The following is a 19118-nucleotide window of genomic DNA, read 5'->3' on the forward strand; positions in this document are numbered from 1 at the left end:
GATTCGTTCTAAGGATCTGGTGACCTTGATACGAGGTCTTATACTTCATCCATTCATCATGGCGGCCGCCAACCGCAGTACTGTGTGCGGGCCGCAGACTGGTGCACTATCCGCAGCGGGTTTGTAGATGAGAAAAGAATCAGGATCGCCGTTTCTATCCGCCTTCAGCTGATGATATCTTCGGGTCAGACTGATGTGAGGTTCTTTCTATCTGGAGGATAAGCTCTTTTCTGTGAACCGTGGCTCGATCCGCATACTTTTTGTATCCCGCCCCGCGAGTCGCCCCCCGCATCCGCTACGTGAGCGTGTGACCGATGATGTCTGGGACTGATATCATCGCTGGTGCTTCATTAATATATTAATATGGGATGATGAAATTGTCTTGTTGAGTCCTGATTGCTCTGATTGTTATGTTCTCCCGTAGTAGACGGTGTTGGCTTCGGAAGAAGGATCAAGAGGTATACATCACTCGTACAATCTAGACAGCCGTAAGAGCATTGTAGAAGGGATGCAATTCCTATACACAGCGCTGCAGGGCAAGAAGTGCTTGGTTCTATATAAGTGCCTCTTCAAGCAGGAGGAGTGATTCAACCAATAGATATTGCTAATCGAGTCGCTGATACAAAGGATAGTCCATACATGCAGCTCAGCTCTACAGAATAGCCGTCGCGTTTGCATGAGATCCAACACCTCCTAAATCACGGTTAGCGATCGCTCAATACCACATCGGTGGAAAGGCAACACATACCAGCGACATTGGCCGGAGCGCTCATCATGAAGAAAGTCCACTTCTTCCTTTCCCGGCACTTGACTGCCAACTTCTCCAAATCCCACATCTCACCCAGTGGCATCCCCCACAACGCCAGAATGTTCTGATGCATGTAGTTCCCGTCAGCCGGTGGCCAGCACTCGAACGTGGGCGAGTCTCCTACAACCGCCGCAAAGTAGCAGTCATGAAGCCAGTCTAGTACCGCCTCTTCTTGTTTTAAGCCCGCCCACTTAACATCATCGTGTCCGCGCTCGGCGGCCGCCGTGCGCTCCGCTGGAGTCAGCTGGTTATACCGCTCTACAAACCCGGAGCGAACCATGAGGATGTCGCCTACTTTGATGTCCCCGCCCTGCGACTCTGGACGGAGATCGATGCCCTGGTGCGCGGCGCACGCTTTGAGGTCGTCGAAGGAGATGGGGTGGGCCGTATATGGGTCATAGTCGATGTTGTTGATTCTCGCATATTGGCGATAGTCGAGTAGGATGCCGCGGCCAGCAATGCCATGGACAGCCCAGTGGTGGATGCTGCAGCGGAGGTTCGCGTTTTCGCCGACGATGTCGGAGGATTTGGTCTGTGTCTCGTCAGTGTGACTGGCGGGAGGGATGGGGCGCCACAGACACATACGCCATTGTAAAAGGTTTGCGAATCGATATGTGAGAACTATGATATGTTAATACTACACCTCAGACACAGCAGAGACCTGCTTGCAGTCTTACATGTCGGAATCCATCCCATTGCGTACCACTCTGTGTGTTCAACGTATACGTATCATCGTACGCCACACCCTCGACCAGTAACTTGATTTTATGCTGAAAAGCCTCCCGTCCAAAAGCCGGTGTCTCGGGAACATTCAACGGAAGACTACCTTCCATCAGTTATCTCACTCAAACGTCTACAGCATGACGTCTCTCACTCAAGCCGAACCATTTCCCCCGTCTGAATCTCCGTCGCGGCAGTCTTCACCCGCTCCGGAGTAAGCAGATTCAGCCTCCCAAGCTATGCACATCACATCAGCATCTGACTACAGCTTCTCCGAAGGGGGAAACTCACCGAATCATCTTCACCCCACACCCAAGCCGCGCCCTCCGGCGCGCCGGCGAGCGTGGGTAACTCCTTGCGAGAAGGAAACCGGGTGCAAGTAGGATCCCAGGGGAGCCGGTCAGGCACTTGCACTCGAGAAGACATTGAATCCGGCAACACTGAGGCAGAGATGGGATTTGAGGACAAAGTATCAGCAACTTTCTTGAGTCGATCCGAGGCAACCATGACGAGGAGTCCTTGTTTATATAGTACGTGAGACGAGCGCTTCCTGTGCTACAACGTCGGTGGGGATCCTAGTTCATTCAGGCAATTGTGGACACGAAGAGAACTGGAACCGAGATGACCCTCGGTATTTAGTGGTTTTGCAAACGGGACGGTGGATAATGCTCATCGACTGTCTTGCTCGATTGAGACATGGGCCTTTGGCTGTAGCCGTGGGACGGTAGGAGTGACGAAGGGCGAACCCCCGTTCTTTCTCCACTCTTTATATCGACCATTATCCATAGTGCGGGGGACCACTGCAATAGTAGCTGAACAGGGCAGAGTGTGGGTATTGACACTGAAATGCGGAGCTAAAAGGGACGATCATCCAGTTTATACTAGGCACTCCAGCATCGACCCTGCTTGGACTATCGAAAGAACGAATCAACAGCCGAAGAAAGAGGAGAATGAGTCGGACAAACCTATTGAAGCGTGTCTTCATGGTACAACATCCGGATGCCGAAAGTGGCTCTGCAAACAACAGGTAATTGTGGCGGTTCTCCGCACGTCTTGAGCCGAGGATAAGTACTGTATCTTCGGCCGACCCCTCAGTCATCGACGACCTATCTGAGTGAGCAAATGGATATTACAAGCTGTAGGACAAAACATATTGGGGTAGGCTCAATGGCCCTTTTTTTGTGATTTTCATTCAGAATGATATCTTCTCGAATATGGTACATAAGTCAGGTGTGTCTGCAGTCGACAGCCACATGAGAGATAAGCCTTCAAGAGGCAGGGCATCATCACATCAGCCAGATCCAGGACGAAGAGCAGGCTACATGTCCTGACACGTAAAGGGGAAAATAAACTGTTCATCATCACCGTCTGTGCGGTCACCAAGGCCATGCAGGTGGTAAAAATAGATAAACGCCGTGAACAGAAGCCATATCAAAACAGTACAACGCTCACCAAGCCCGCCGTGATTCGTACTAATCCCAATCGCAACATTAGAGCTTGATTGATATCGAGTATTTCGTAGGATGCGACCATCCAGACGCCGAAGAGATTCATCAAAAACAACAAAGTCGGTGAGTAAAATCGCTAATCGAACAGCATCAAGGAATCTCGAAAGAATGAGACGGTGACTAGATCGGTGCAGGCACGCCGGTAGACTGCGAGTTGCTGCGTCCCCGATAGTTACCACGGCCTCGAGTGTTGTAGCCTCGGCCATAACCACCCCGACCCCGGCCACCGTAGCCTCTGCCTCTGCCACGGCCCCTGTAATGACCGCGATAGCCATCAACGCTACCCTGGCCGAAGGTCTCAATGTTCCGCTTCTCTTCTTCGCCGCGCCACTCACGACCGCCAGGTCGACCTCCGCTGCGTTCCTCGCGGTCACGAGCCTCGCTGGAGATGTTGTCGAAGAATGAGGTAGTCTTGTTGTAACCAGATGTAGTAGTGGACGGGGCATGATGAGTGGTATCAACAGCTTCGACCTCACCGTTCTCGACGTGTGCTTCGGCCTCGTGCACAGGAGAGCCAGTGGCAATGGCTTCCTTGACCAGGTCTTGCTTGTTGAACTTGGCATTGGCACTTTCAAAATCATAGTCAGTGTCGGGGACTTCAACCTTCTTGGCTGGTCCCTGGTAATGACCACGATGACCACTACGTCCACCGCGGTGTCCACCGCGTGGAGGACGGCCGCCTTCGTGCGTCTTCAATTCACCCATCTGCTTGGTCACGGCGTCAATAACTGCATCCTGCGCGGATGGTTTCTGAGCATTAGGCTGTGGCAGTTTCGCCATGGCGGCAGCAACCGCAGCAGTTGCAGCACGAGTAGCCTCCGTGATAGCGGACAACGCAGGTCCTTGTGGCACATTATTTCCCGGAACACTAGCAAGAGGAGGATTGGCTACAGCCGGAATAGGCGGCTTAGGTAGGTTGGTGACAGGAATCGCTGGCTGAACACGACCGCCCTTAGGTCCAGTGGGAGGCACCTTGGATGGTGTTCCAGGGCCGGCTCCAAGAGCAGCTGCTTGCGCACTTTGAGAAGTAGAGGCCTTTACGGCTTCTGTTACGGAAGGCTTAGACTCGACGGGGGGTGGAGGAGGATTCTGTGCAGATGGAGCAGGGGCAGGTGTGGCGTTCCGGCTAGTGGGCTTACTTGTCTGCCGATCACCAACCGGGAGCTCCGACGTGGGCTTGGGTACATTTACAGGACCCGCGCCCGGAGCTCCAGCTCGATTCTGGGGAGGGGGAGTTTGGTGTGGTCCAGGGGCAGGAATAGGCATCTGAGGAGGAAATTGTCCTGGTCCTGGCGGAAATCCCTGACCAGGAGGAGGGTACCATCCCGGTGGAGCACCATACGGCATGTTCGGAAATCCAGGTCCAGGTGGGAAGCCAGGAGCACCGAAGCGTTGTCCATAAGGTGGGTAGAAACCTGGGAATTGTGGCTGCTGAGGATATCCAGGGGGTGGGTTGGGACGAGGAACCTGAGACTGTTGTGGTGGTTGAGATTGAGAAGGTCCTTGAGGGGCGGGTCCTGGGCGAGACATGCTCTGTTTCATTCAAGTCAGCAAATTGTCCAAGTCGCAACAGTCATGTGTGTAACAAGAACAAATTGCATGGTTTTTGTTGATCATCAGAAGGAAGGCAACGGAAATCTCTACACGGTTTTGCGCATTCAGAACAGGTCTGTGAGTTTACATCCGAAATATTTCATCACCTGATCAATCAACCCGACCGTGTCAAGTCGAGCGACTTGCACGGATTGGGGTCCCATGGTATGAAGGAAAGGGGAAAGAAATCAAATCAAGGTCCGGTTGAACTTACCCCTAGGATAGCAGGGTCGTCTGGCACCTGAGGAGGTTCAGGCTGTGCATTTTCCTTCACCTCCTCGGCTACGCTAATGTCCTTTACATCACTCCCACGGAAGACAATGTATTCATAGACACTGGCAGACGGAGGGATCTCCTCAGCCGGATTTCCTCGTCTGCCTTCTGTTCCAAAAGAGACGACATTTTCAAGGGCTATTGTCGAGGCCTCAGGGTTGATCTCATGTAAAGTACCAACGTAACTAGGGATAAGCAAGTTAGTCAATGGCCAAGCAAGCGAGTTGGTTCAAATAGAGGGTCATCATACCGAATGTCACTCTTGGAGATCAGGTTGAAACGCTGACTGCTAGGTGTTAACTCCAGTCTACAAGCCGCACAAACCCCGGTTCAGACCAGTGTAGGCATAAAAGACTGACCCTATGAGATGGTTCATATCCATGCTGGACAGGGTTTGCGCGGACAACCGCGCCAGAAAAGGAGACGGAGGGAAGAGAGGGAAGAGGAGAGAGGGAAAGAGAAGAGATTCGATCAGAATTTATAGCTGCGAGAAAGAGACGGAAAGTAAGCGAGCGAAGCGAGAGAAAAGAGAGGAGAAGGGAAAAGGGTTGAGACCGGCTACCGTGTTTTTGTGGTGGGAAAGCTCTGAACTACGGCGAACCACAGGAGCTTAGTGAGCAGGTCCTTCGTCTCTTTTGCTCTTTTTGCTGTATGCTCAGGTTCCAGTCCCACCGCCAATGTTACCTACGGCTACACTGGACGAGAAAATACTTATAATTCGTTGAATAATTTTAATATCTGGCTACCATTTATATCCATCATGTCGCATTCTACGCATCGGGATGACTTCTTTCAAACCTCGTTCGTGATGATTACTGCCGGGTGGCTCTGTGTTGCTCCCTCTCACTAACTAATTGTGCCTCCTAATTTTGCAGGGCTGCCTTGGAAGAGCAGAAGCGAAAAGACGCTAAATCCCGGAACACAAACGGGAGCCCCATCAAGTTGCAGAGTAAGATATTGGCCATTGCAGCAGATCCTGTGAACCCAGGTGCTGTGTTTGTTGCGCAGAGTACTGGGATTGTCCGGAAGATCATACTAGAAGTAGGTGCATGGTATCCTTTTCGCTGGATGCCACACTGGTGCTCGTAACTAAATCAATCTTTCACTTCTCTTGCTATTGTTGCAGACAGGTGAGACTGCTGCCGTTTTCAAGGGCCCGACTGCCCCAGTGACAAGCGTCTGCTTTAGTCCCGATGGCAACCTGTTGTTTGCCGGTTGCTGGGATAAGACCATTTGGAGCTGGAATGTGGCCTCAGGACAGCCGCAACACCGATATGAAGGCCACACCGACTTCGTAAGATCGGTCATCAGCTCAAGCCTACGTGGGCAAGATCTCCTGATTTCAGGAGGCGCCGATGCGCAAATCTTAGTTTTCGACATCGCCAGCGGAAAGCGACTGTATACGCTCAAGGGCCACGCCAAGGGTGTACAGGACTTGACTATGGATCCGACTTCCCTCGACCCGGAGAGCAAGGCACTTGTTGTAGTTAGTGCTGGCAGTGATCGAGAAATTCGTTGGTTTGACATTACCTCCGGTAGTCAAGATCTCACCGCCATGGATCCTCTTTTGGCGCATGACACAAGCGTTTACAAGTTGTTCTTCGACAGCGACGGAGATCTATGGACGGCTTCGGCCGATAAGACAGCCAAGTGTCTCGTGAGGGAGGATGGTTGGAAAGCGAACCTGACTCTGAGTCATCCGGATTTTGTTCGAGATATTGTAGTCTACGAGCAAGGCGGTTGGGTCATTACCGCATGCCGGGACGAGGAAGTTCGAGTATGGAATCGCTCGGTCAGTCGATGTCCCTTGTAGAGCAAGCTGTCTTCTATCACTAACCTCTCTATAATCCACAGACCGGTCAACTTTATCATACATTTTCCGGACACTTCGAAGAGGTTACGGGGCTGGTCCTCATAGGGTCTACGGTCGTGAGCGTCGGCATTGATGCTACTATTCGCCAATGGTCTTTGCGACCTGACGACTTACGAACGGCAGTGGAAAAGGCCAAGAAAGTCAAGGCTGAGGAGGAGGAACCGGAGCAAAACCCCGAATCGATGCTAACCGAGGAAGAAGAGCGGGAATTGGCGGAGCTGATGAATGAGGATTAACAGTGTCGGGGGCAAGATCATACTATATATCATTGTCATATACCCGGAGCATCATTGAAAGGCTCACGTTAAAGTACATAATGCCAGCTATCCGCTTATTATTCCCAATCTACTTGCTAGCGACAGTAATCAACTCCATCGATCGATATCGAGTTGTCGGTATGTCACGTGATAACTTGATGCATAAATGACGCACTCTGGCGATGATCTCCCGGATGCGGGACAGACTAACGCCCGTAGCACGTACTCTCCTCCCCTAGAGCCCAACTCTTATTCACTAGAGGTCCATTCTGATTGCTATCTTCGTATAGTATTTGCAGTCCAACGGATCCTTGTCGTTTTGTCAAATCTCCGATAGTCCGACCAGAGGTCTCCCGTGTGGCTTGAGCCGAATCGTCGCCGTATCTTATCAGTGGGCACCCCTCCCTTCGTCGTATTCTTGTACGACAATTTTCCAACCTGTTGACGACAGCTCGCTACACAATCACCTCCAGATTATGCAAGATGGCGACAACAGCAGCCATGCATCCTCAGACACACCTGGGCAGTGCGGACCATGAGCCGAAGCTTGTCAATAGGCTGCGGGATAGCAGGTCGCCTTATGTGAGACTCACACACTGCAAACAATTCAAGTTGCCGATTCTAATCTCTTCATTAGGTCAGAGCTCACATGAATAATCCGGTCGCCTGGCAATTATGGGATGCAGAAGCAATCGAATTAGCCAGACGGTATAACCGGCTCATCTTTTTGAGCATCGGTTATTCAGCGTGTCACTGTTCGTTTCCCCTTGTATGGGCGTTGTAGAGGTGGTAATTCTAAGAAATAATGCGATCCAGGGTGCCATGTCATGGAAAAGGAATCGTTCATGTCGCAAGAAGTAGCCTCGTTGCTGAACGAATCCTTCATTCCGATCAAAGTCGACAGAGAAGAGAGACCTGATATCGACGACGTTTATATGAATTACGTCCAAGCTACGACCGGCTCCGGTGGCTGGCCTTTGAGTGTATTTCTGACGCCAAATCTTGAGCCTGTGTTTGGTGGCACCTACTGGCCTGGCCCGAACTCATCATCCCTCTCCAGACAGGACACAGTTGGATTCGTGGATATCCTGGAGAAACTGCGAGATGTGTGGAAGACTCAGCAGCAACGATGCCTCGATAGTGCGAAAGAGATTACGCGACAGCTCAGGGAGTTCGCCGAGGAAGGAACACATTCCCAACAAGGCGATCGGCAGGCGGATGAAGATCTGGACATCGAGCTTTTGGAGGAGGCATATCAGCATTTCGCTTCGCGATACGATACTGTAAACGGAGGCTTTTCGCGGGCGCCCAAGTTTCCCACGCCTGCCAACTTAAGCTTCCTCCTGCGCCTGAAGACATACCCAAGCGCCGTGTCGGATATTGTAGGACAAGAGGAGTGTGACAAGGCAGCTGCCATGGCAGTGAGCACGCTCATTAGTATGGCGCGCGGAGGAATCAGGGATCACATCGGCCATGGTTTCGCGCGATACAGCGTGACCTCGGATTGGAGTCTGCCCCATTTTGAAAAGATGCTTTACGACCAGGCTCAGCTTCTGGATGTATACGTCGACGCGTTCAAAATCACACATAATCCTGAACTCTTGGGTGCCGTCTATGACCTTGCCACATATCTCACCACCGCCCCAATCCAGTCGCCTGTGGGTGCTTTTCACTCATCTGAGGACGCAGACAGCCTGCCGACGCCTAACGACACGGAAAAGCGCGAAGGTGCGTTCTACGTCTGGACTTTGAAGGAACTTACGCAAGTTCTCGGCCAACGAGATGCTGGTGTTTGTGCTCGACATTGGGGTGTGCTTCCTGATGGCAACGTTGCCCCCGAACACGACCCGCACGATGAGTTCATGAATCAAAACGTGCTTTCCATCAAGGTCACTCCGAGCAAGCTCGCAAGAGAATTCGGGTTGAGCGAGGAGGAGGTCGTGAAGATCATCAAGTCGGCAAAACAGAAACTACGTGAATACCGTGAGACGACTCGCGTACGTCCTGATTTGGATGACAAGGTCATTGTGGCTTGGAACGGGCTTGCCATCGGCGCGCTCGCCAAATGCAGTGCCTTGTTCGAAGAGATCGAAAGCTCAAAAGCTGTGCAGTGCCGCGAGGCAGCAGCACGAGCGATCAACTTCATCAAGGAGACCTTGTTTGAGAAGACGACGGGCCAGCTCTGGCGTATCTATCGCGATGGTAGCAGGGGAGAAACCCCTGGTTTTGCAGACGACTACGCTTATCTCATCCACGGTCTGTTGGATATGTATGAAGCTACTTACGACGACAGTCATCTACAATTCGCTGAACAGCTGCAGAGTATGTTCCATGATCGCGGCTCATTTGGTTGAACTATACTGACGCAAGCAGGATATCTCAACAATAACTTCCTTGCCTACGTAGGCTCGACGCCAGCGGGTTACTACAGCACACCTTCCACCATGACACCCGGCATGCCGGGTCCTCTTCTTCGTCTGAAAACTGGAACCGAGTCAGCAACACCGTCCATCAACGGAGTCATCGCTCGTAACTTGCTCCGTCTCTCGGCATTGTTAGAGGATGAAGAGTACCGTACACTGGCCCGCCAGACATGCCACTCCTTCTCCGTGGAGATCCTGCAGCATCCTTTCCTATTTGTTGGCCTTCTTGATGTCATTGTCGGACTGCAGACGACAACGCGGAGCGTAACGGGTGTCTTCTGTACTGCAACCCTTCCTCAGAGCGTTACTTCTGAAGGGTCTGGTAGACTTATCAACAAGCCAGACGAGCCCGTGTCGGTACGGGATATGATTATCAAAAAAATCCGGAGCGAGGCTGGGTCGACGATGGTTACATCGGCTACGGTAACATCACTAGTCGACATCAGGCCATCCCATCTTGGTGACTTTGTTGGCAACCAATCTTTCTGGCTCAGGACTCGAAACCCACTATTCAAAGAGCTCAAGCCGTCGGAGCCGGCGAAGAATTATCTGATGATCTGCGAGAGCGGCAGGTGCAGAATGGTTGACGTCTAAAAGTGCAGCTATTGGGGGTGTTTTTGGAATTTGCTTTTCTTGGTCAGCTTGGTGTTGTTCAAGGTTTTCCTGATTCCTTTGGACTTTGAATAAGGGATAAATGTACTCTATGCGGGCCATACTCCGTGGCTTGCTAGAAGTTACAGCAACACTCAATCTAAAATATCTTAGCTTTATACGCCCAGTACCATTCTATCGGAGTATCCTCCACCTCCAACAAGCGATGAAGATCGTCTTGCCCAATTGAATCTGGACCCGGCAACTAAGGATCGACAGTTACAGCTAAGATATGTATCATATTAGCTGCTCAGCAAACGCTCATTCTGAAACGAAGGGCTTTCGTCGCGGTCCAGCCGCATGGTCAAGGGCATCGTACCACGACCCCGCAGATAGCTAATAGGTCCGACCGAATCGCAATCGGATCGCATCTCAAACGCTGCGGACAGGGATGGTGGAATCTCGTTTCAGATGTATTGTGTGGTATTTGAGCTCACCGCAAGCTTGTGCGTACGTGATCATTGTGAGTGCACGTCCTTGTAGCTGCAAGTTCCTTCGAAAGGATGAATCACTTTCATGGAAGCAAATCTGGGGACTAGTGACGTAGATGAAAGTCTTGAGAGTGCTAATTGCTGTAGCCATACGAAAGATTTGTGCTACATCCACCGTCACTACCGTTGTTTATCTAAGCCTTTGTAAATTGTATTATGGCATGACATCGGGCTTGAACTTTTGTGTGGAGTGAGGTATATATCTCGTCCTCGGGCGAAAATCTTCAGGACTCCTTTGACATGTGTAAGCCCCTCCAAGTTTGTTTGATTAATCTATTACGTCCGTCTTTCAATCTCAAAATATATTAACTACTCGGCAAAGGACAAGTGACATATGTCGATGTCACCTAACGCTTGCAAATCTCATTTCAGTGTCAATCCCAAGGCGCGGAACCGGGAGCTGCAGAGGACTTAGAAGGCACAACGGGCTTATCAGATCTGTAACCATCGATGACAATGTGTCAAGGCAAAGGATTCTTCTGATCATGGCATCTGCTACCGCCATGTCTCGGCTAGGGAAAGCCATCGACCTAGGCAGACGATGCGACGTGCACACGAGTCACGGGTCACGACAGCAATCCAGACCCGCAAAGTCCAGGAAAGAACATGGCAAGATGTTCTGGACTTTGCTTCTGCCGAATATTAATTACTTGACTATGGGGAAGTGAACATCCTTTGTGGAAAATTGATCAGTGATGTAGCCTGATTGCCTCAGTAATTAGTCTAGTATATCGTAATGGAAAATGGCCCAAATCTCCAAGGGACCAAAAGATGAAACATTAGCGTGGCGCCGGTGGCTTCGTCCACGGGGGACGGTTAGAGTGCCAAGTTTTGATGGTTGATCATTATTGACTACGTAGATGTCAGTGATCCGTCGACCCCTGGCGAGTACCGATGCCGTCTGTATGGAGTATATTGCGTCGATGTGCAGTGGTTGGGCTGGAATGAGGAAAATGAATCCTGTTTAATTTTGAGTCACTAATAGCATGGCGGAACTGAGATTAAGTGGAAATTACATAACGTCTTGCCGAAGAGTTAATTTAATCCAAATCGTTTATTCTTACTATGGAGACAATGATACTAGTTGAGGTGATCCTCACCTGATTTGCGTCAGACGACCTGATACCTTATCCTGTTACAGAGATACTCGAGCCGAAATGTCTTACAGAAATCCTGAGTACCAAATGTAGCTTGTCTACAAATGTTGTCATCATCAGCATAACCGAAGGTCACAACAGTTGTAACATGTATCATGGAGAGGTAGGTAACAGTAATAAAGTTCAACTTGGACGGAGATCAGAAGCACAAAGGTTTCGCTCAATGAGATTATTGGTCTAGGGCTCTCGGTGCCTGAAACGGGCGGCATCGTGCTGTCTGAGAATGGTTTAGTGAGGGTCAGGGGTTTGAGTATCTCTCAACTGGTAAGAAATTAATGCTCCATCTGGTGTGCTTCATTTTAGCACTTTGAGCAGTCTACGACAAAGATGACAATATTGCTGAATAATGAGAGGACAAGCCCATAGTCCAAGGTCCTCTCCAAGAATAATACTAGATCAAAGAAATCTCTATTGTGGCTGTCAAATACTCCATCGAGGCCGCGGAATGCTAGGTTACCAAGGGACAGACCAAGGCCCAAACGCTCCTTGGTATGCGGATGGTAGGTAAACATGTCAGGCGCCGTTGAAAGAAGAGAGAAAGGGAAAAAAAAAAAAAAAAAATCAAAAGACAAAGAAAGAGAAACATCAAACAATCAATCAAGTTCTGGATCTGGCTGCGATAGTCACTTGTATCAAGTACCACCACCATCCACCCCTGAAGTTATTATATCCTTGGGAGTCCCCGCTCCGGGCCCTGTTAGTTTGACTCTCTAAAGCCTCTAATCACGAATTTAATTTGTGTTTGATTATTCCAGATCTCTTGGCCCCACTGATGAGGATAGAGTCGCCCCGCTAGGCTTCTACTCTCCCTTCCAGTCTCCCCTTTCACAGCGCAATTCACTAAATATTCACTAGCTGAAGCTGCTGGCCACTACAGCCAAACTACCAAGGCGTCCTATATTATCAGGCACTTTCTTTCCCTCTCATCCCTCCCACTGCCTTCCTCTGGTCCTCACGCTTGACGCTCAACTCTTCTTTCTTCTTCATCCTCCGCCTGTGGCGTACTCTTTTTCTTCACTCCTTTAGAAAAAGTGTCATCACGGCTGTCGTTCCTTTGTTTATACCTCCGTCTACCAGACAGTACATACTCGGCCAATCTTTTCAGCGTCTTTCTCCAAATCAGTCCGCAGTCGATCTGCCTACTAACAAGCCCTCCTTCTCTCTCCACAATCCGCTCGTCACTTTACTTCCTGGAGAAGTAATTTGGTTACACAGTTGATCTGTTGGAATATCGCTTCATACTTTCGGGAATTAGAAAAGCAAGCTCCGGAATCATGCGTTACTCGTGGTTGATCGGCGCTGTCTGCGCTGCAGGTGCTTTGGCCAAGCCTGTCGACAAACGGTCTTACGTGGTTGATTGGACTATCGTCACCGTCACCGAGACCATCACTCTCCCTTACCAGCCTGCCCCAACGTCAACGTCGACCTACCCCCCCATCCAGGCGGTCCAGCTCACTCAGACAGTCGCTAGCGTCGACCCTGCTCCTGCCCCTGCTCCCGTGGAGACTGAGGCTTCATCCGCCGCCCCTATCCCTCCCCCTGCTACCACTGTCAGTGCCGCTCCGGTTGGTATTGTGGAGGAATTGCCTGGGGCTTCTGCCTGGGCCGCGGCTTGGACGTCGGCTTGGACATCTGCTTGGACATCTGCTTGGACCTCATCGGCTCCTGAGGCTGCGCAACCCACCACCCTTGCTACTTCGACCTCTACCACTGCCCCTGCTGCTAGTGCCCCTACTGGTGGTGCCACCAATGCTTATCAGTCTGCCGTCCTGTACAACCACAACATTCACCGTAGCAACCACTCGGTCAGCTCCATGACCTGGAACACCACCCTCGAATCCAGCGCCCATGAGCTTGCCTCCCGATGTGTTTACCAGCACGACACGTGAGTACAACGGCCCCAAACTAACAACTGCGCTTTCTTGCTAACCCCTTTTAGTGATATCGGTGGTGGTGGCTATGGTCAGAACATCGGATACGGTGTTTCGGCTGATGAGATTGGGGTCATGATCACCAATCTGATGTACAACGATGAGTTCGGCTACTACGATGGTCTTTACGGTCAGGCCAACCCTGATATGACTTACTTCGAGAAGTGGGGCCATTTCTCCCAGATCGTGTGGAAGGGTTCGGTCTCCGTCGGCTGCTCTACTGTCGTTTGCAATTCCCTCGGCAACGTGGACTCGAGTCAGCCATCGCCCTTCACTGTCTGCAACTACTACCCTCCTGGTAAGTGTCGTCAATTATATCCCTTGGAGTATGGCGGTTCTGACATGTACATAGGCAACTATGCGGGCGAATATGGTGACAATGTCCTCGCTCCGCTTGGACACGCCTTCTACTCGGCGTAAACTGTCAATTCCGTGGATCTCCTGGTCTCATCAGTGATAAGAAACTTGCCGGACCCTGCGTAACATTCAATTTCTCCATTTTCGTTTACGAAAGAAGTCACTCTGACTCCGGCCCGTGGGGGTTTAAGCTTCAAATGGGACCATTCCAAGGGAACTAGAATCATAAGTGGTTGTTTGATGTATGGGATACTGTTCGATTTACGCGCGTGTGGAAAGTTACAATCGCATATTGCAATTGAGAAGGGGATGACTTTCTGGAAGTTGTCAGCCATTCGTACAAAATCTCTCTTCGTTTTGAACAAACCTTCTTGCGTTCACTTTTCCTTCGTGTTGCTAGTCACATCCAGCTTTGCCTACTGTGCCAAGCCTCCTCCTTGCTTCGCCGGGGAGATCTGCGAGTGCCCACATTCCCGGCCATGAGCCAGGCGACATGGACGTGATCGTGACTTTGCCTCTTCTTCGATTGTGAATATTTATCCGTTGGAATATCCATTTTCCTGGTACATCAGTGCCAGCAACTTGATCATTGAGCTTGTCATTTTTGGGTGTTTGCTGGAGTACGATCTCATGAAATGGCGCCTTGCTTAGAGTACGACATGACTGGAAGCGAATTGATTTTTCACAACATCAAGCAACACCCTACCCTGCAGCAATCTGCGTCTTCTTCGTACCCCTCAACCTCGTAAGCGTCTATAAACTGCAGCTCAGTGGGACGTAAGGTAGTTAGAGTTGACGAAACCTGCAATTGTTAACTTTTTACCTTCCTGGCGCTGAAGTAAGCAGCACGTGACCTGTCAATTAAAGTTAGGTAGGAGCTCCCCGTATCCAAACTTGCAGTGCAAATCACAAGTCATGGAACGTGGAATACTACCGTGGATAAGTGATTGCTGCACGAGACTGGACAGACATCTCCGCTCCCTTCGCCCGAAACGTCATCGGATCCTGAGCGAGACTAGCCCTTTCGTCCAACTGGTCGAACTATCTACTCTGTAAAGCCTTACGCTTGACTACTGTGAGCTAGACTATCGACTAGACTCCCTACCTGGCCCTTGCTTCTTTCCGCACCAGTGGCCGATATCTATTTTTACTGTATCACTGCAGTACAGATTTCACTGTCATCTCTCGACAGGTTGTCTCGGATAAGCTCTTACACGGCATCTTGATTATCGCCTTGACTTACTGAATTGCCTCGTGTTGCGCATACGACATTCTATAGTTGGGTACGTACTACGTCCTCTGGTCAATGTCTTATCCTGCAGACGTCACAAGGTCAATCCTCCAACACCCCGCCATTGTCAGCTCAAGAACTCGAGGAATGTCAGCAGTTCGTTCTTCACAATCATTCAACTGCTTTCAGACTGATTCTACGAAACCTTTTGCTCATGCTATATTTTTTCTTTTGTGGGGTGTCTGCTTCATGTGCTTTCTGAACCTACATCTCTTGGCAACCGAAGCTACCTGGCCACCGTACGCTAACCAGCCATCAAGCATCTCCGTTCCCCCGACGCATACGACCATCAAACTCCTCGGACGCGGACGCGGGTGCAAGCGGTCCACTGTGGTTGATGCAACCGCTGCAGGCTATCCCTCTATCTTATTTACTGTAAGCGTCCCTTTTCCCGCTGCCTGACGCTATTTTTCCTTTCGTCCCGAGACCCCAGCACATGCTCCACACCTTCGGCTTTCCGTCCCCGTGGGGGCCGTATACACTGGGATTCGTTCTATACTCTTCTACACATATAACAGTGTAGACTTTCCCCCTTATTTCTCTCATTTTGTTTTGTGTATTTTTGAACTACGAGAGTCTCAGTACGGGTACGCGATTATCCATGCCATCTTATTGTCTGCAAGATTGTCACTACTTCTACCGCAGCGCCTTACGCCTTTTGTCCATCCCGACTTTTCTCGCCTGCCGTTACGCTTAGTGCTTTTCCCTTCGAAAGAGTGATTTTTGTTACTCAGCTGACGATATGTCTTACTCGTCCATGGCAGTCCGTTACTTCACGGCTCCAAAGCCACTGGGAGGCACCATGGAAGCCCCCCGGTCTCAACCAAGCGTCGATGCTAGGGTTAATCCCGCCAATCCAACTTCGGTGAATGGCGATTCAGCTCCGGTTCAGTCCTGTGAGAAAAAGGGCTTGACATTTGCCAACCAGGATTCCTTGCCAAAGTTGCCTATTCCTGACCTTGAGAGCACATGCAAGAAATACGTAGAAGCACTATCAGCTTTGCAAACTCCACGAGAGCAGGAAGAAACAAAGGCTGCTGTTCAGGAATTCCTCAAGACAGATGGTCCTATTCTTCAAGAGAAGTTGAAGAATTATGCTTCGTCCAAAACGAGTTACATTGAACAATTCTGTATGTATTCGCTGAACCACGTCGCATACAAGTGCACTAACATACAGCCACATAGGGTACGACTCTTACTTGAACTATGACAATCGTAAGAGCTTCTTCGTTCTTCTTACAGCAGTCGATCGCTGAACTGACCTGGTCACAGCTGTTGTCTTGAATCTTAACCCCTTCTTTTTGCTGGAAGATGACCCCACGCCTGCCAGGAACAACCAGGTGACTCGGGCGGCATCACTCGTCGTATCTGCTCTCTCCTTTGTTCGGGCTGTCAGGCGGGAGGAGCTTCCACCTGATACAGTCCGAGGAACACCACTATGCATGTACCAGTACTCTCGACTATTCGGAACTGCGCGTGTACCCACGGAAAATGGGTGTATGATCAGCCAGGACCCGCACGCAAAACACATAGTTGTTTTATGCCGGGGCCAGTTCTACTGGTTTGATGTTCTTGACGATAACAGCGACTTGATTATGAGCGAAAAGGATATTGCGGTTAATCTGCAGGTGATCATTGGCGACGCCGAACAAACCCCAGTACAGGATGCCGCGAAGGGTGCCCTTGGTGTTCTCAGCACGGAGAATCGGAAAGTATGGTCGGGTCTGAGAGATATCCTAACCAAGGACGAGGGTTCGAACAACTCGGAGTGCTTGAACATTGTCGACACAGCGTTGTTTGCTCTCTGTCTGGACGACACAGAAGCGGAGAATACGTCGCAGCTTTGCGCCAACATGCTCTGTGGTACGAGTGAGGTCGTCAGAGGTGTCCAGGTCGGTACTTGTACCAACCGGTGGTATGACAAACTGCAAATCATTGTGTGCAAGAACGGAAGTGCTGGTATCAACTTTGAGCACACTGGTGTCGACGGCCACACGGTTCTGCGCTTCGCTAGCGACGTGTACACAGACACGATCCTTCGTTTCGCTAAGACAATTAATGGCCAAGCCCCGTCGCTCTGGGCAACTGCCAGCCCTGACCCCTCCAAGCGTGACCCCCGGAGCTTTGGCAATGTCAGCACAACACCGCGAAAGCTCGAATGGGACATGGTTCCCGAGTTGAGCATTGCCTTGCGATTTGCCGAGTCCCATCTTGCCGATCTCCTCCAGCAGCATGAATTCGCGGTCCTTGACTTCGCAGGATACGGCAAGAATTTCATCACCTCCATGGGCTTCTCTCCAGACGCCTTTGTGCAGATGGCATTTCAAGCCGCTTATTATGGACTGTATGGTCGCGTCGAAAACACGTACGAGCCTGCAATGACCAAATTCTTCCTACACGGGCGGACAGAAGCCATCCGAACGGTCACCAATGAATGTGTCGACTTTGTGAAGACCTTCTGGGGCGACAACCCTGCGGAGCAGAAGGTCAATGCTCTTCGCAAGGCGACTGAAAAGCACACCGCCATCACCAAGGACTGCTCCAAGGGACAGGGTCAGGATCGCCATTTGTATGCCCTGTACTCTGTTTGGCAGCGATCGTTCGACGAGGACAGCCCGTCAGCGGGCAATAGCGTTGAAGGCGGATCCAACGGATACTCGAGCCCTGTCGAGAACGGATCGGCCATCGATTCCCCCAAAACGTCGTCCTCCATGTCCGAGGATGGCCTGTCCTCGAACGGCTATAGCTACCGCGGTATTCGCGCAATGCCGCCCACTCCGGCCATCTTCAGTGATCCCGGCTGGGACAAAATCAACAACACGATCTTGTCAACATCTAACTGCGGCAACCCGAGTCTGCGGCACTTCGGCTTTGGACCGACATCCGCAGATGGATTTGGTATCGGTTACATCATCAAAGACGATTCTATGTCGATCTGTGCCTCGTCCAAGCACCGGCAGACTGCCCGGTTGATGCAAACACTGGAGTCGTATTTGTACGAGATTCGGAAGCTGCTCCGCGCCACCAACCGTAAGGCGACCAGCCCTCGCACAAGCAGGGCACGCGAGATGGAGATGCTTGCCGAGCGGTTCCAAAACGATAATCGCCGGGGCCGGCTAGTCCGCGGCGACTCCGGTTCGATGCAACGGGGCACGGAGACGCCAACTACGGACAGTGGCGATATCGAGGATGATGGCATGGGTGGATGTAAGTCTCTCGAGAAGTTGTTCCTTTTCAAGACAGTCGCTGACAATGATCGATAGATGGCTTCTTTGATTCGGGCATGCTGCTTCATGCTCTTAAAGGGTTGAGTGTCGACCGAGAGCGAGCCGATAAGCCTGCGAAACGTCGGTTCATCGGAAAGAAGCTGCGGTTAAACGAAAACTGATGTTAATCTGGTGACTTTTTAGATATGGCACTCTTTTGCATATGGTTTTGGCGCGTATATGACGTTCGTTGACTTTGTGACTGTGCATGATGCCATGATTTGTGTATAGCTATATACCAATGACATTGAGATCTTCCTCAGCTGTTTGTTCTCTATATAATACTCAATGCAGAATATCCTTGTTCAAGAAGACATCAAAGTTGCCCAGCAACATCGGACAGCTGCATCTGGCTTGGCCATATATCACCACTGGAGCATTTCGAAGTCATGTGATTCAAGCCATGTAGTAAACCTCGGACCTGCATATCACGGCATGCACACGAGAAAGAATATCATGCAAGCGCTTGCGCAGAGCTTTAAAGCTCTTTTCTCTGGAAGCAAGGTTAGATGCAGGTTT

The 19118-nt window shown here is 50.7% G+C and overlaps 6 protein-coding genes across 6 annotated transcripts; 4 read left to right on the forward strand and 2 right to left on the reverse strand.

Annotated features, from left to right (window-relative positions):
- Positions 1-652: 652 nt before the first annotated feature.
- Aud_008324 (uncharacterized protein) lies at positions 653-2035 on the reverse strand (the record flags this gene model as incomplete). The annotated part of the gene is made up of 6 exons (XM_043293201.1): positions 653-693; positions 749-1340; positions 1394-1429; positions 1486-1630; positions 1683-1765; positions 1820-2035. The coding sequence occupies 6 exons, from the start codon at positions 2033-2035 to the stop codon at positions 653-655; spliced, it is 1113 nt and encodes a 370-aa protein (XP_043149136.1).
- Positions 2036-3156: 1121 nt separating this feature from the next.
- Positions 3157-5284, reverse strand: Aud_008325 (putative G2/M phase checkpoint control protein Sum2; the record flags this gene model as incomplete). Its single annotated transcript, XM_043293202.1, has 4 exons — positions 3157-4569; positions 4844-5087; positions 5153-5188; positions 5262-5284. 4 exons carry the CDS (start codon positions 5282-5284, stop codon positions 3157-3159), a joined length of 1716 nt encoding a protein of 571 aa, XP_043149137.1.
- Positions 5285-5662: 378 nt separating this feature from the next.
- Aud_008326 (WD40 repeat domain-containing protein) lies at positions 5663-7011 on the forward strand (the record flags this gene model as incomplete). Its single annotated transcript, XM_043293203.1, has 4 exons — positions 5663-5703; positions 5778-5943; positions 6029-6694; positions 6757-7011. 4 exons carry the CDS (start codon positions 5663-5665, stop codon positions 7009-7011), a joined length of 1128 nt encoding a protein of 375 aa, XP_043149138.1.
- Positions 7012-7515: 504 nt separating this feature from the next.
- Positions 7516-10049, forward strand: Aud_008327 (thioredoxin domain-containing protein; the record flags this gene model as incomplete). The annotated part of the gene is made up of 4 exons (XM_043293204.1): positions 7516-7614; positions 7670-7787; positions 7849-9354; positions 9406-10049. 4 exons carry the CDS (start codon positions 7516-7518, stop codon positions 10047-10049), a joined length of 2367 nt encoding a protein of 788 aa, XP_043149139.1.
- A 2979-nt stretch (positions 10050-13028) lies between these two features.
- Positions 13029-14105, forward strand: Aud_008328 (uncharacterized protein; the record flags this gene model as incomplete). Its single annotated transcript, XM_043293205.1, has 3 exons — positions 13029-13639; positions 13694-13983; positions 14038-14105. 3 exons carry the CDS (start codon positions 13029-13031, stop codon positions 14103-14105), a joined length of 969 nt encoding a protein of 322 aa, XP_043149140.1.
- A 1985-nt stretch (positions 14106-16090) lies between these two features.
- Positions 16091-18721, forward strand: Aud_008329 (choline/carnitine O-acyltransferase; the record flags this gene model as incomplete). Its single annotated transcript, XM_043293206.1, has 4 exons — positions 16091-16463; positions 16519-16548; positions 16606-18540; positions 18597-18721. The coding sequence occupies 4 exons, from the start codon at positions 16091-16093 to the stop codon at positions 18719-18721; spliced, it is 2463 nt and encodes an 820-aa protein (XP_043149141.1).
- Positions 18722-19118: the final 397 nt, after the last annotated feature.

Source organism: Aspergillus udagawae, assembly GCF_001078395.1.
Source record: "Aspergillus udagawae IFM 46973 DNA, scaffold_6, whole genome shotgun sequence".
Lineage (NCBI taxonomy): Eukaryota > Fungi > Ascomycota > Eurotiomycetes > Eurotiales > Aspergillaceae > Aspergillus > Aspergillus udagawae.